At 38.5% G+C, this 17432-nt stretch overlaps 1 protein-coding gene across 1 annotated transcript in view; it reads right to left on the reverse strand.

The window, feature by feature from the left end:
• Positions 1 to 17432, reverse strand: part of ST8SIA4 (ST8 alpha-N-acetyl-neuraminide alpha-2,8-sialyltransferase 4) — an 84560-nt gene that overhangs the window by 55637 nt on the left and 11491 nt on the right. Inside the window, exon 3 of the mRNA XM_074952902.1 lies at positions 11566 to 11823. Coding sequence (XP_074809003.1) covers positions 11566 to 11823 — 258 coding nt within the window. The remainder of the gene's footprint in view (positions 1 to 11565; positions 11824 to 17432) is intronic.

Genomic DNA, 17432 nt, shown 5'->3' on the forward strand with positions numbered 1-17432 from the left:
ACCACCCAACCTGTTCAGATAGAAAGTGGGAAAAATCAGGTCACGCTAGTAGGGAACCAGGAGCCCAGGGAGGTGGGGGCAGCCAGGCTCCCAACTGGGAGACTGGTCAGCTGCCATGTGCCCAGTGGGGAGCAAATCAGAGCGGGAAACCAGAAGCTTGGGGGCAGTCCACCTGGGAGCAAGGAGTTGGGATCTGGGGCACAGCAGGTTCCCCAGAAGGAGTGGATAGCCCAGCAGCAGCTTGAGTTGGGAGCCTGGGTGGCAGCCCAGCTTGGAGCGGAGACTGAGCAGCAGCCTGACTGGGGAGCCAGAAATTGACAAGAATGACTGCCAATAGATGTAAGTAATGCTGTGTCTACAGGACACTGCATCAGCCTAACTACATCCACATAATCCCTATGCCTCTCATGGAGTTACTATGTCAGTGTAGCAGGGCACTTATAATGGCAGAAACAAGGCTGTAGTATGTACACTGACATAATTAGGTCAACATAAACTGCCTTAAAATCAACCTAATGCTGTAGTGTAGACCAGGCCTAAGGGAATAATTTAAAGACAATGAACACTGGAAAACTGAGGGCCTAATTTGACTGGCAAAATCTTTCTTACTGACAATGCTGATGTGCAACCAGGGTGGATAAAAATCAATTATTTAAAAAAAAAATGATTTTTTTAATAAAATGCTTTGAGGGGGGAAAAAAGCAATCTAAAGATAGTTTTAATTAAGATACATTATAGCTCAAAGATATCATCATGGAATAGGGATTATAAACTCTAATTCTATAGTATGAGACAATATATTCATGTAATGTTTAAGTAAAGTTTTGTAAATGAGTTCCAATAGTTCATGGACTAGGGACCCAATCTTATCAGGTTCCAAGGGCTTCTGTATAGATTATTTAAATTAATCTTTCTATCTACCCAGTGGGACTCAGTGCTGAGTCTAGAAGATACCATCAGATGCTTTGTTTTCCAGTTCTCAAACTGTGCATTTGTGTCTCCAGAGATAACATGCTTGTTAACAGCAAAAATGTTTTAAATAAATATCTAGAGGTGAGAAATAATGGACCTCAACCCTATTGTCCCTTTGCAAATTTGTGTACACAGAGTCAATCCCTTACCTCTCCCTAAAAGTGCAAAGTTTCAGAAAGTTCAAGGAATAGAAGATAGTTGGGCGTGGAATAGATCCAGACAAGGAAAAGTCTGGAGATAAATGTGAGAAGGGAGGGACAGGCAGTAGAAACCAAAGTGAAACTATTTGAGCAGCATATTCCAGAAGTCTTGAGGTCTTTCTGAGTGTAGCTTTCATTGATTTAAGATCTACCATACCATTCTCACTAGAAGGGAAAGCCTATAATTACAGGGGGCCGTAAAAGAGATCTCCCAGTTTGGGAATAAGAACCATTCAAGAAATATATGTTTGCTGGTGATGTTTTAAAGAAAGTTACACCAGTGAACTGGTGGAAGTCACTTAAGCACTGGGATTCAGACACTGTTGAAGTAATAATCTCACTTTTAACAGCAGTAGCTTCTTCTGCCGGTGCAGAAAGAAAATTTTCTTCCTTTGGACTAATTCATTCCAAATTGAGAAATCGTTTGGGACCTAAAAAAGCAGGAAAGCTTGTTTTTCTTTTCCAGATTATGAACAAACAGGAAAATGAAGGTGGAGACGACTGAATTAGCTGCAGAAGCCAATATTTTACGTTTCTTGTATTGACCTGGCTGACGTAGTAGATTTAAATTTTTTTTAATATTTCATTTAACTATCGTAGTTAAAAAAACAACAAAAATCAAACATTATGTTTAAATTCAAAAATTCATATACTTGTTTTGTTAAACTATTATGGTTGCTATTGAAGAAAAAAATCCAGAATACATAACGTTGTTGTTTTAGTTAAATAAAACAATTTAAATGTCTGTCTGGTGATGTTCTCCTCCTAATACAGCATGGCAAGAAAATCCTTCAAATATTAATGATTACCCTGTTGAATTAGAGATATTTATGAAGTCATTGGGAGGTGAACTATTTGCTTCATTTACCTTTGGTAAATGAAAACAATAATCAAACAATCATTCATTTTCTGATATAGCTGTAAAACTAATCTGAAAAGTTTTCAAAAATCACTTTAAAAATGTGTAGTGTGTAACTTCTAAAAATGATACCTGTGTCTATCTCTGAGTTGTGAAGAATATGTATTAAGGTTATAAAAGGTGTTATGTAGAAATCCATGATTAAATCAAGTCTTCCTAACTAGCAATTTAAATTTGATTTAAATCAAATCCACCCTGTAGGCAACAAAGATCCATCTGCTTCCTAGAAAGAAGGGACAGCAGAAATAGCAATTGCAGAGGCCAGGAAATATCTTTATACTTCTAAACTGTGCACTTTTGCACTAAAAATCTTTGAGACAATTAACATGAAACCCCAAAATGCTGTTTTTACATACGCAATTTTGAGACTACTACCACACCTTAAGTAGAGTTCTGTAACATAGTATATTAGCAGCATGTAGAGTTCAGTGGAGACAGATGGGATAAAGTGTTGTGACTGTTTCCCTTTTTGGGGGGTGGTTAGATATTTTTCCCTCATGGAAAAAAAAAAGATTAGGGTAGGAGTTTGGAGATTTAGAAGAGAAATAAGAAGTTCTTAACATTTTTCAATACTGTTTCAATGTAATTTCATCTGACCAGAAACCTCAGAAGTACAAATCTGGGGAACCTACTGGATTACAGAAGCAGCAAATTGTTGCATGAAGATTGCAGAATTTTTGTTTGGGGAGATTTACAGAGAAATTGGATTTCTCATTTTTATTTGGCTTCCTGCGTGGCTTTTGTGTTGAATTTTAGTCTTTGTAGAGTACTATGGTTAAAAGGGTTTTGTATTAGATGATATTGGGAAATATAACCTGTCTGTTATGAGAGATATAAGTGGTTTAACCACTAAGAGTAGGTTCCTCTAACTTTTAGGTATCACTCCCAGTGAAGCTACACAAACAAAAAAAATACAAGACAAACATCTGCTGGTTAGTAAATATAATAATATATTAGAATGAGGTATGAAAATGTACAGTAGGTAACTTTATTAAGGTATTCCTTTTCCCTAAATTTAAAGAATTTCTCTGAAAAGTGAGAAAGATTCCATCCACCATTCTGGAGGTATACAACTGCTGTACAGGAGCCACACACAAGTGACCATGAAAACATTCCCCTGGTACAGGCACAATGTAGGGCAGGTATATACTGCTCCCCTCACCCCCCATTAGCCCTGGCATAGAGGGCATGCTGAGGACATGGCGAGAGACAAATCAGGAGTGTGCCCATACTGGTACTGTGAGGATTCTGGGCAGCACTGCAGCCCAAGATGGGTTGCCATTACTTTGAGCAGCTAGAGACTGCTTTAATTTACACCAGGGGCCATTTCACTTCTCTAATGCACAGCAGGAAATTAAACCATACGAATGCGGAAATGGTATGTTTGGGGATTGTCATACATGTTAATCAGATTCAGACAAGTTCAATAAGACATTCAAAGTACAGGTTAAAAAGATAGCCAGATTCCTTCCCCCAGCATGGGAAGGACTCAAACCCCCGCTCCCATCCCCCCACCATACACACCCCCACACCACCCTCATTCATAACCACAGATTTACAAAAATTACAGTTCATGTTTCCAAAAGGCTGAAAGTGACTCCCCAATTCCCTCCTTTCTTCCTCCCTCCCCTTTCTCAACAGAAATGTGAATGACTCACTCATTTCAAATCACTGGTACGCAGTGATCCTTTTAATGACTTAAATTCATGTTTTGATGTTTCCCCAAGTTTGCACACTTCATATTGCAACCTGAAAAGCACTGAAGACATGGCCCTTTGCTTCTTGTAGTTCACATCTTTGTTTTTTAAATCAATTGACACATTCAAACACGTTCTATTAAAACTGACTGAGATCATCAACTCATCTCATAGAGAACTAGCACAGTTGTCAGCTGGTCAAAATCTGGGCCCTGATCCTACAAGCTGATCTGTGCAGACCCTTAATTTCAATGGGCTCAGGGCTGTCCACTCAGATCAACTTACAACAGTGGGACTTTAGCCATGATCTACTTGGATCTGATTCACAATGGCAACCTACAGGTTTAAAGGCTTCATATCCCAGAATCTCCTAAACCACACACTGATTTTTTTGTTAGTAAAAGTAACTTATTTGTATATATTTTAGGGTTTCATTAATGTTTAGCATGGGAATGTGCACTTTTTCATCCAGTGAGCTACAAGGCCTGTAATAATACGAAACCATTCATCTCCTGCCAAAATCCATCTAGAGCTGCCCACTAGTCCTGCTCCAGGAACACAGAAGAAATGTGTCCCTGAGACAGAACTATTTTTGCTGAAGCAGCAGCAGCTTTGTGAAGCCAGGAGAGCACTACACTACAAATTTGTTGGGATTTTTATTTTACAGAGGGAAGAAAAAGGAAAATCACCTCCTGAACCCCCAGCTGCCTGGATGAAGTTTGAGCAGTGCTGTCACAGTACTCTCTCTGGGAAAGGCATGGGTCTGGTCTGCAGATGGGGAGGGTATATGAATGAGGGGAAGGAAGGCAAACATTGGTGGGACTAGCTGGCCTACTGAAAGAAGCTCATCAAAAGCTCGTCAAACCCTTTGAGATAAAAAAAAAGTTTCACCTTCCTGCCATCGGGGGAGGGGGAGAGAAGAGGGAGATAACATCACATCACTAAAACACAAAAACATGAGCAAAAAGGACTTTTCCAAGTACACAGACAAGATGGTAGCCCTTACTTCTAGGCTTCACTGGAGGCCTTCCAGGGAGCCATGATTAACAGTATTCTACTCAAAATGCTGGATTTCTGTCCAGAAATCATCATGAACCAACATAAAAACAAAACAATCTGCTATGGGTCATTTGGGGGAAACTGAAATTAAACTACAGCAAATGAGGCTCAATTGGTGACACCTCACTACTTCAATGAGGCTATTTGTAAAAGCGTGACTGTGCAGAAAGTAGACAAGATTAAGAAGTAATTACTTCCATATCCTGGGCACACTGGAAGGGGATCTGATTATGTTCTGGAATAAATGGCTGGCAGAAACCTAAAGAAATTTTTTGAATGAGTACAATGTGTTCCCGCCCACCAAAACTCTTCGGAATTAGCTCCATTCAGACCTGGACAGGCACTCTGTAAATCTCTCAAGTTAGGAAATGATTCTCAAAAAATTAGGGACTCATATTTTGGCATTTTATTAAAGTATTTCTAGTCTATAGACTAGATATATCTTGAAATAGGCACAAAAGTTGTATGTCCATACATCTCTAGGAGACAGACGCAGAGATTTTTTTTGACCATACATGTAGAGTGATCCTACAAACCCTTACTCACATGAAAGACACTTGCCCGAAGGTCTATTGTCCGTCTCTACAAGAGATGCATCATTTTCCTATATAAAGCCAATGGAACTACTTGTGCAAGTAAGGACTGCATCATATATGCATAAATACAGTATTCTGGTAAAATGTAACTTAAGATGCGACAGAACCCCAAGACTGATTAAATGTTTACTACGTGGACAGTTTTGAAGAGCTGTGAGGGAGTCAAGGTCATGGGATAGAATGAAAAAAAAAATTCTTTTCTCTGCTCAGCCTACGTCTCCATGGAACGTTTATCAAAATTAATATTTGGTAGTTTTATGCACAACAATAATTTGCTTAATACACATGTCGTAGTTGCCATTATCTCAGATGACACTTCACAACTTACTCCCCTCACCAAAGAAGATGGGAGCAGGGAAGTTACAATTTCCTCACAGAGCTGCTCTTAAAGCAGAGGAGTAGGTGTTGCCCCTTACTCAAGGATAAGCCTAAATGCTCCATCTAGCCCACACTAATATATTTAGGTCTGGATTCTTTGTGGAGTAAGGTGCTACTCAGTGTCAGTAAGGCAGGCAGAATCTGGTCCTTACTTTGCACTGTCACAATAAACTATCTGCAGCTACACTGCAAAGGTTTCCTGAGTGACTATCAGAATCCTTAAGTCCTGTGGACAAAACAAAGCTGTTTTTCTTAAATCCTCAGCGTTCTTAAAAGTAAACTGAATTTTTGTGTGCACTCATGAAATCACGAGCTGTTATAGGAAAAATCAGAATCCTGAACTCATTTCTTGGCACGTGCACAAGTGGCTCTTCTTTTTGATACCTGGAAACATAACAATTTTCTTACAATATATGTCTAAAAATATAAAATTGTATATTTTTAAACAAAGGTCTTAAAACCACCATATAAACAAAAAAAAATTGCCACTTGCTTGCCCTACTAAGGTTAGCTCTATACTCTTTAGTGGGTGTAACATCACTAGCAGAGTTCATGCTTGAAAAACTTGAACAGTGAGAGCTGGTCAGAAAAATGGTTAAGGTTAAAATTGTGTGTGTCCTGAATGCCTATTTCACCCTTGTTATTTGGGGGCATTCAGCACATGTAGTCCTATGGCTATTGTCTGTTTGGTTTTCTAAATCCTTGCAACTTATCTCTAAAGAAAAAGCACAATCATACTATGCAGACAAAGGAAAGGCGTCCTTAGAGCTGCAGAGATCTACTGAATCTTACTGCAAGTGTTTTTTTTTTTTTTTTTCCCTGAGAGCAACAGCAGTAGAAATATTGTTTAGAAAACATCCTCAGTGGAGGAACAAGCCTGACCTGTTTTAATCTTAGACAGGAGCATCATCTTATATCTGTCTGATTCAACAGCTAGAGAACTACGGAACAGCAGCAAGTTGATCCAGGCCACTTCTCAGCAGCCTGCAAGTAATCAGTGTATTTTATTTTTTTACAGTACTGATTCCTTTCATAGAGTGACAGGTGTTCTTGGAGTTAAGAAACCTTTTCATGGTATCATACAGAAATGCTACATGCTGTGATTTACCACATCAGTACTGTGGATGCAGGGATCAGGGCTCATTTACTTGGATACACTTAGCTTTAAAAGGTGACGAGGAAAGAATCTGAAGAGAGAACAATTTGCAATCAGTACCATTTTAAGAGAAGAGAGGCCTGATTCTCCTCTCTCACTAAGTTAACTCAACTGGGTCAGACCTTCTGATCATAGAATATCAGGGTTGGAAGGGACCCCAGGTGGTCATCTAGTCCAACCCCCTGCTCGAAGCAGGACCAATTCCCAGTTAAATCATCCCAGCCAGGGCTTTGTCAAGCCTGACCTTAAAAACCTCTAAGGAAGGAGATTCTACCACCTCCCTAGGTAACGCATTCCAGTGTTTCACCACCCTCCAAGTGAAAAAGTTTTTCCTAATATCCAATCTAAACCTCCCCCATTGCAACTTGAGACCATTACTCCTCGTTCTGTCATCTGCTACCATTGAGAACAGTCTAGAGCCATCCTCTTTGGAACCCCCTTTCAGGTAGTTGAAAGCAGCTATCAAATCCCCCCTCATTCTTCTCTTCTGCAGACTAAACAATCCCAGCTCCCTCAGCCTCTCCTCATAAGTCATGTGCTCTAGACCCCTAATCATTTTTGTTGCCCTTCACTGGACTCTCTCCAATTTATCCACATCCTTCTTGTAGTGGGGGGCCCAAAACTGGACACAGTACTCCAGATGAGGCCTCACCAGTGTCGAATAGAGGGGAACGATCACGTCCCTCGATCTGCTCGCTATGCCCCTACTTATACATCCCAAAATGCCATTGGTCTTCTTGGCAACAAGGGCACACTGCTGACTCATATCCAGCTTCTCGTCCACTGTCACCCCTAGGTCCTTTTCCGCAGAACTGCTGCCGAGCCATTCGGTCCCTAGTCTGTAGCGGTGCATTGGATTCTTCCATCCCAAGTGTAGGACCCTGCACTTATCCTTATTGAACCTGATGCTTAAGCTGTTGTAGCTTTACTGAACTTGACAGAGCTAAGCCACTTTACTCCAGCAGAAGATCTGGCCCCTGACAAAAGAAGTTACTCCTGATTTACACTGGTGCATGAAGAGAATCAAGTCCTGTGCGTATGTAGAGTTATGCTTTATCTCAAAAATAGCTGCTTAAGATGTGCCCTAAATATGGTAAAAACAGATAGTTACACTGACAAAACATACAACTGCATTTGCAAATGCAGTTGTGTGTTTACATATATATTTTTAGCACTCTGTAAAGAGGAGTGATAATTGCATTCATGCAACTGTAATTTACTAGCACAATTACCTGTTTGTTCCCATGTATGCATACACTGTCTCTCTTTATTAGGTACCTATTTTTAAAAATCTGGCTTAAACATTCTAAACACAACCTAGTTATTTTCTCCTTTAGCTAGCTGCATGCTCCAAGAGACTATGATAGGTCTGACATCATCAGCATACAGCACACTGTGATGTCTCACGGAAAGGGAGCCAGTTATTAATGACCTTGGATGACTACCTTAGAGATAAGACACTATAAAATTTAAATAAGCTACATAGTGAATGCTTCCTTCTACCCTTGATAATGCTTTTAGGGTGTCCAAGTCATTTCATTGGTTATTAATATTTTCAGGTTACCTTAATGTAGTATCCAATTCCATCATACTGTAATGCAAGATTGCTGAATTTACTGTATCACAATTCAAATACTGTAGAATGTCTGAAGTACCTTCCTTATCTTCAGACTCTGGTCTCATTCTCACTATCATTGCCACCATCAAATTAACAAGACCACTTATACTAGGGGTAGTGTGATCAATATACTCCTGTTCTAATAAATCACATACATACTTTTTGTTATGTATTTCCTTTCATGAATCTCTTAAGAAGAAAACACAGTATTACCAAAATTAACAGAATATTATTTAGTTTTACCAAACCAATATAAGTATCTCTCTAAAATTGTTTGCTCATACTACACAAAAATGTTTGAGTCTACAGAAGCTTTCTTCATTAGTTTGTATGGTCAATTGTGAGTCCAATATAGCCTATACAACTGCTTTTTCAGAAAAGCAAAGAAGCGTGGTGAATAAGATGTGTATATTTTATTTTCAGAGACATAAACCAAAAGAAGCAGCAAAGTCAGTTCATGGAGTTCATACCTGAGCCCTTACAGCAATACAATTATCCAGCATGAAGGAAGCATAGAGTGCTGTTTACTTTTATTAGGTTCCTTTCTCTCCTCCTTCTAGCAAAAAGATATATTCATTCTTCTCCCATAATTCCTAAAGGACTTCCTTACTACATACTTTAAGCAGTGAAAGGTCTCTGAATGCAGTTTAGCCATACACGTTCTGTGCACTTCTGAAGAGTTTTAAGGTCTGACCAGTGAATAAAATCTCTGTACCATACATACTCCAAAGTCACACACTCACTTCCTTGCCTCTTGTTCATATGAAGGATTCACTCTTGGCTAATCTGACCATATTCTGGAATACTAGGAATATTGATTATTATGGCTAGTTCCTCTGATGTGATGGGATTGTATTGAAGTGATACATGTGCCTTCAATCTAAATTGCAGATTTTGCTTCCTGATGTTCATATTGAGCTTTATCATTTTCCTTTTATTCACAGGCTAATTTCTGTAGATTAAACCTTTGCAAATGTACTTTATCTTTATTCCATAGAGCTCAAGTTCTTTGTTAGTTCAAAATTCATATTAGAGCTCATTCTCTGGTTTCACTACTAGAAAAGACATGTTTTGGGGATAGGCACAGGAGGTCTTAGCGATGAGTTATTTGACTTCAGTAGGAATTAAGCACACAATTAAAGTTAAATATATGCTTAGATACTTTGCTGAATCCAGGCCTTTTTGAGGGACAATCATGAGTTTGCTTTCACATAGAAGAACTTCCTGCAGAAAGTCTGGTATCTGCATCATTATGCAGCTTGTCAAGTCAAACACATTAAACCTGCAAGAGGGCATAACATCAACAAAGAAGCTACAGGCTAAGTGCAGTTAGGCAATGGACTGTTTATAATGAACTCTCTTGGCTATAAGCAGGAGTTCCAACTTGGCAGAATCAAAGCGTTCTCAGTACAAGTCGAACACTCATGGAAAAGGAAAGGGCAGTCTCTGGCCAATCACTGAAATAACTCCAAAATAAAATATAGCTCCTATATCTGTATGTGCAGTGTTTGGGTCACGTGTTGTAGGATAGAATGGAATATGAAGACAGACATTATAATATAGCTTCCAACTCTTGATAATTTTCTTGTCTCTGTCCTCCCAGCTTTCTGCAGTGTCACTGTCCAAAACAAAAAAGGCAGGCCCTTCAGTTAGCAAGGTGCAGGAGTATCTGAGGTCTTTGGCAACCCTAAATGACATGCAGCATTTTTCCATAATAGAATCCAAAGGATTTGTATCCATTTTTATTAGCATCTTTGGAAAAGTGCTCTTTTTGCAGATCATCATAAAATAGGATATCTAGCTGTGATGAAGAACGATGAAATGTATTTCACATTGTCCAATATACTAATGAGGTTTTCTTAAGTCTTTCTAAAAAACTTGCTGCATTTCCCTATTCAAGCCTAAAATCATGCCTTTGAAGAAAATACTACTCAATAATTCCTGCCAATTGTGACTACTAGGAAAAGGGTGATGTATTTCTTTAGCTTGCATTTCAAAGCTGCCTAAGGGAGTTAAATGTCCAACCTCCACTGAAAGCTTTTGAAACTCCCAGGCTTATAAAAAGAAAAGAACTATAATTTTTTCTTTCACAGACCCCGTCCTTTCCAAGTTTCTTTGACCACCAGCTTTGTACAAGATAGAAAAGGAAAAACAAGAACAGGAGCAGTGATGTGAGCTAACCCTACATATATAATAATTCTTTATCACCATCATTTCACCCTCCTTGTTCCATACCAATGGAGACTTTGCCTAAAAAGCACAGACTATCTTTTTTGTTTAAATTTATCTATGTATGTTCATATAATGACAGCTTGTCAAATGGAGCCAGTAACTGCTCTTAATTTGCCATTGATCTGTGAGGTCCTAAGACAAAATTTTGTGGCGGTTGAGCATGTTTGAGTAAAAATAAACTTTTTGTACATGCTGTAGGGATATATTTTCAGTGCAATGTGCAGTGAGAGAGATGTGTGGCTTTCAGTTACCTTACCAGAAAGCATCTGACTAAATTCCAATGCATCACAATGAAATTTTGCCCCCCACTACTGTATATAAAGTAATTGAGTAGTTTACTTTTAGGCCACATCTACTGGCCAAGAGACAGGAAGAGATTTTGGAAAAAGAACAATTTTCCATTTATAGGACCAATTCTTCTATCAGAGTAATGATTTTATCTGGAATAAAACAAATGAACAAACACAAGCAACGAGTAATATGAATCTGTCTTCTACCTCCTAATGTGCACACCTCTCATTTTCAATATAGAAGTAATCTTATTTTTTCCATACCAAAAATGTATTTAAATTTAGGCATCACACAGTGAAAATATCACTACAGATAAATTACTCAGTAATTCCAAATAATCCCGGAAATTGAGCTCTCAGGTTAAAGCATTTCTGCCATTCCCTGCCCCCCCCGCCCCGAAAGTGACAGATAGCAGGCTATAATCCCCAGCTGCAGATGAAAGCTCACCTTATTACAAAGTCATGGCTGTCAATCTCCTTTCCACATTCACTGTCCAGGAGGATGCCAGAATTGCCCACAACTGCACATGTTTTAAACCGACGGTTCTTCATTGGTGAAACTTCAGGAAGGAGGCTATGCAAATCCTGAGAAATGTTCAGGGTGCGACGTCTGTCTAGCACATAGTGAATTATGTCTCCTGGCTTGAAGCTGCTTTTGACCACTGAGACATCTCTTTCAGCATCCAAAAACCGAAGAATATTCTTCCTATTTTGAAAGAAACAGGCAGACAGTATTCATTCCTTACAATCAGCTCATCTTTTAGTAATATGGTATAAAACATATAACATAAAAGAGTGTGAGGTTTCAGATTTTCATTCCCATAATATTAGACTATGGCCATTTCAGGTGCTATAAAGTTATGTTAGGGCTCCATTAGAAACCCTTATGGTCTTGATTAAAAAAAATGTAATGTGACAAGCAATTACTCAAAGACAGAGTCTAAATCACCACGTGTTAAAGAATTAAGTGACTATGGATTCAAGTTTTAAAAGTTGGACAGTGCATATGCGCAGTAACTGGTTTTGAGTAGTGTTTTAGAAAACTATCTGGCACGTGGGTTAATGCACAGATTACAAAATAAACTGCATCATCTTATTTTATTAGCAACCGGTAAGTTAAAAGATATTTACAAAGGATTTCAAGGTAGCCTCGTGTGTCAAAAATCAAGGAATGAACTAGCATGGCTCTCACAGCCTTGGTCGAGTTGTCAGAGCTGGCAGCGAAATAAAACTTGTTTTAACCTGTAAACTGAGCAGCTCTGTCATGGAAATCAGCAGGAGAGAAGTCTGGACTCCCCATAATGCCTTTTTTTTTTTTTTTTTTTAAAAACAGATCCATGATCATGTTGGAACTGCACTTTTAAAAGATTTGCAGAGTTCCTCTGATCACCATGCCCTTCAGTTTTAAGCACCAAGTTGGTATTATTATTCAGTGTGCTTGCACATATATAACTCATTAGAATTTAGCACTTGTCTACACAGAGAAATTGCAGTTTTGTAACTTAAAACAATTTAAGTTCAATTTAAGCCTCGTCTGCACAAACTTGCAGTGGTTTAATTAAACGAATTCAGTTGTACTGGTACAAACCCTAATGTAGACACTTATTTTGGTTTAATATTGGCTTATTTTGGTTTATCTTAAGTCAGTTAGGAACGGGTTTAAGATGAACCAAAATAAGCCACTATTAAACCAAGTTAAGAGTACCTTTGTGTGGACACTCAAAGATTTAAATCCGGTTTATGTCAGTTTAGCTTGCACCTCTGCAAGCCAAACAGCCAGGTTTAAACCAGTCGAAGAGTGTCTGCAGCTAAAGTTTCACCATTTTAGCTACATCAGTTTTAAAATCAACAGTGCAACTGTACATGTAGACTGGGCCTTAGTAAACAATTTACTTGATAATGCATGAGTTGGAAAAGAATCTGGTCCACTCTGTCATAGAGCCCAATTGTACAAATACCACCAGCTACAAATCCCGAATCAGCAAAGCATTTAAGCACATGTTAAAGTCCACACCTATTCAGCTATGTACTTATGTTTGTTAATGGGACTACGGTACATGTCTAAAGTTAAGCAGGTGCTCAGTAGGATGGAATGCAGAAGTGGGGTTAGAACTATACTGAGAGGTCCTGACCTGGCAAAGACATTAGCCTAACTCTTACTAAAGCTTTCTGGAGACCACTCATTATGTATATGCCATCCGGAAGGCCGAAGAGGGCTCTTAATTTTAAAACTGGTTATGGAGGAAGATTTAGTTGAAGCAGATTTGTTATCAATTAACAAATTTCCCTAAAAAGGTATTCTACCTCAGCATTGGCTCTGCAATTCTAACAGGAGGGGAAAAAAAAGCTGTAAAGAGAGACATGTTTGTCATTCAAGTCAGCAGATAAGACTCTGAATGCACAACAAGCATTTTGTTGAGTGTAAAAATAGTATTTTCTTATAGTCACTTTAAGGACTCTGCATTGCTAATCCTTAGAACAGGATCAATACTTACCAGGAAAACCACCCTGCTGTTTTAACTGCTGTACAAGCTATTTAGAAGTACCTACTGGGAAATGAAAGGGGGGAAATATTCTCCAGATGTGAAGGGACAAAAAAACATCATCATCATGTAGGCCAGTCAGCTATCCTGTGTCACTGCCTCAAGATACAAGAGAATGTCTAATAATGAAACTGGTTACAAAACATTTGCTACACTGAAATTTACCTTAAAAGCCTAAGGGAAAGTGAAACATGGTAAGATTTTTTTTTTCTAATGTTACCTCACACATCTTAAACCTAACTAAAAGAGAAAACCTTCAAATTCTATTTTAGGGCTCTTGTGTATGTATGAAGTGGCATCAGAGCAAGGACATCTGATGATGTAGCATGCATGAGGGACTGAGAATAATGAAGCAGAATGGGAGATATTAAAACCTTAAATGCTTTAAGCTTTTGGTAAATGGCAAGGCAGGGTTTTTTTGTTTTGTTTTTTGTAAAGCAAGATAAAGAATTTCTTCAGCCCGTAAGTTTAATAGACTTAAAAGCCCTGTGGGTTTGATATGCCTAGTTTTGTGGGTACCTGCAATAGAGATGGAAATGACTAGAAAAAGAATGAATGAAGAAAAACATTTGAGCAGATTGGTAAAAATGTTCATTACATAGGAATGCAGCCCTCAGAGTTGGGGCTTTTTAAAGGAGATGGTGACTACAGCTAGAAGGTGGTCGCCACAATGGAGAGCCTCAATGAATAGGTGAAAATGTCAAAAGGACTCTCTAGGACCTGAGTGAAGTAAGAATCACAAGGGAAGGGAGATCAGGAGGATTCACTTTCAATACCTAATACACACTTTCAATATCAAAGAAGGACCTGTCTATTATGTGTGTGTTAGCCAACGTGCAGCTATGTTTGCACATAAATAGGATTTCCCATGTATTATTTTAAAATTTAAAAAGAGACACAGTAAAGGCATCCAAGTGGGGAATAACTTTCTCTCAATTAACATGAAAGAGATTAGATAGAAAGAGCCCTGGCTTGAACTGTGACTTGTACTTATTAATTTGAATATGGGTAATTCACAGCCTAAATTCACTAGTTAATTATTTTTAAATGCATGAAGGTCATGATCTAGCTTCCATTAATTTTAATGGAAGTCTTTCATACATATGTATGGAATAATTTGAAGAAGAGGTAATTCACAATTTACAGCTTTGTTTACAGGACAAGTTTACAAGATAGCTCTGTTGCTGACATGATCATTTGTTGGAGACTTCGCTCTTAATATGAACTTCTGATTTCAGTTTATATCAAAACTGTGGGCATAACTGTGGATTACTTTGTAGGCAATATATAATTGTTAGTGATGACACTTATTTATAGCTTTCTGGGAGATATTAAAAGGAGTCCATAGAATAAATTGGCATTTTTCTCTTAATATGTAGTTTATCATTATAAAACTCAAAATGCAATATTTGTACTGTGCCACAGTGCCATAAACAATGGTAGCTTCCCCAATCTCTGCCTGAGAATTGTGTACACTGAAGAAGAGTTGGGTGGGTAGACCTTTTGAATTTAAAGGCTCTGGATTAATTTGTAGCTCACTGATGATTGTTCAAGAAAATGGATCAATCTCTCAACGTCAAATCTCCCAGCAAGATCCACAGAGACCACATCTCCCAGGAAGATTCACATCCGCAAAGTAGCTAGCACTGGAAGTTTAGTTTCCAGAAAGGGTCAGGGTTTATGTTCCATTTGTCTCGAGCAGAAACAACTCATGAGGCAAACTTGCCAAAGAGCACCATAAATATCTAAGAAGCCAGACCAATCCCAGAAACACTGTAGCATTAAAGGTGTTAGAACTACATTGAGAGGTCCTCCCCTGGCAAAGACATTAGCCTAATTCTTACCAAAGCTTTACCAGATACCATTCATTAAGCATACACCATCCGGAATGCAGAGGAAGTTCTTAATTTCAAAATTAGTTATGGAAGATTTAGTTAAAACGATGTGTTATCAATTAAATGGTGCTTTCCCTGAAAAGGTATTAACAACTCACCTTCTTTATCTGGCTGCATATAGATTTAGATAAGCATTTGGGGACCAAATTTTGCCCCCCCCCCCCCCCCCGCCCAAGTCCCACACCTCTCCCACTGACTCTTAATGAAGTCTATAGGAATTGCACATGTGTCTCTGAAAGCAGATTGTGGCTTTATGTTCATACAGATTTTTTAAAATGTTTATATTAAGAGAGAGAACCAAAAATATTATTGTTTCACAGGGAACAACTGGGCTTGCCTTCAGCTGTGCATCCAAACAGAAGGTAGTATACTATAATTCCAGTTATCTGAAAATACTATTTATCCAAATCCACACAGTGCCCCCACCCCCCATGTAGTCCTAGGTTAGTTAATAACACTTCCATTTATCCAAATGCCCAGTTATCTGAAAGTTTTGGATATTGCCCAGCAGAGCTGGCTCCAAGCATAAGCAGAAATAAGCAATTGCTTAGGGTCCTGAGCAGCTCAAGGGAGCCCTCTATTTGCTTTTTTAGTTTGTGTTGGGTGGGGGGCATTTCTGCGTTGGGCCCCCAATGGGCTAGCGTCACCTCTGTCCCCTGGGTCATCTGGATAAATGAGAGTGTATTTTGATTTTTAATAATTTTGAATCAGTGAAAAAATGCATACTTTAATTTGATTAACCAATTTTTATTTTCATGCTCTCACTATGCATAGTGATCACTAACAGACATAACTGACAATAGATAAGCAATTCTAACAGTTGTTTTACATACTGTACATTTTTGAGAATATATATTAGTAATTGCAACGAGCTTTTTGCATGCTATAAAAAAAGGGAGATTCATGTTTAACTTCTCCAAGGAATTGTTGCTGATTACTTAAAGGCAAATGGTCACTTAAGAATATCTGCATGTGTTTTTAATTGCCCTTAAAGCATCTCTGTAAAGTAGTCTCTGATTTTTAAATATCAAATGGATCATTTTGACAGTAGGTAAAACTAATTTCTCTAATTAGAATACAAAAATAGCAAACCTTACATGTCTTCTCACTTGAGCCCAACTTTGGGCTTTTTAGTTCTGTTTTGGTCCTTGTATGTATTTTTGTCTAGAATAAACAAAACGTCTAAATATATAAAAGCAACTAGCAAGCCTCACACATTACTAACTGCTCCTTTAGAAAGATGCTACAGAATCATTCAGTATGTTTGGCATGTCATTTGTTGGCTTGCAGCAAAACCTATGAAGCAAGCACAAGTATATCCAATCAATTTTTTTTTTTTAAAACTGTGCCCATCAGTGTGTGAGGCATACCACAGAAGGCACATTAAAAAATAGGTCCCTACTCTGAGGAGCTTACACTCTAATTGATGGACTTCACAAACGAATGAAGACAAAAAAGTGAGGGGATCATTTTAGTTGCGAGTATCAATGCAGGATCACATAAAAAATAGCTACTGACTTTTCTGGGCACTTTGCAGGCTACCACTCTTCTTACTTAACAGGAATCTCCATTCATTGCTCCCTGACACAGCACACTAGACACTTGGGTAATTTTCTCCTTGCTTTCCCTCTGAGGATTCAACCCCCAACCGTTTACACAGTATTGGAGTTTAAGGGAGGTGAAAGAGGGTCACACACACTGAGTGGGACTCTGAAGACGTAGGAGGTTGTATCTCTCAGATGTGCTTGAGTCATCCCTGGACAGTAAGCTCCTCATCAACTCTACTACATCCCCCATCCTGACAGCACAATCTCTACTTCGACACTACCCCCACTACCACCCACACAACCTTATTGTCATCCAGTATAGCAAGGACT

Source organism: Natator depressus, chromosome 5, assembly GCF_965152275.1.
Source record: "Natator depressus isolate rNatDep1 chromosome 5, rNatDep2.hap1, whole genome shotgun sequence".
Classification (NCBI taxonomy): domain Eukaryota; kingdom Metazoa; phylum Chordata; order Testudines; family Cheloniidae; genus Natator; species Natator depressus.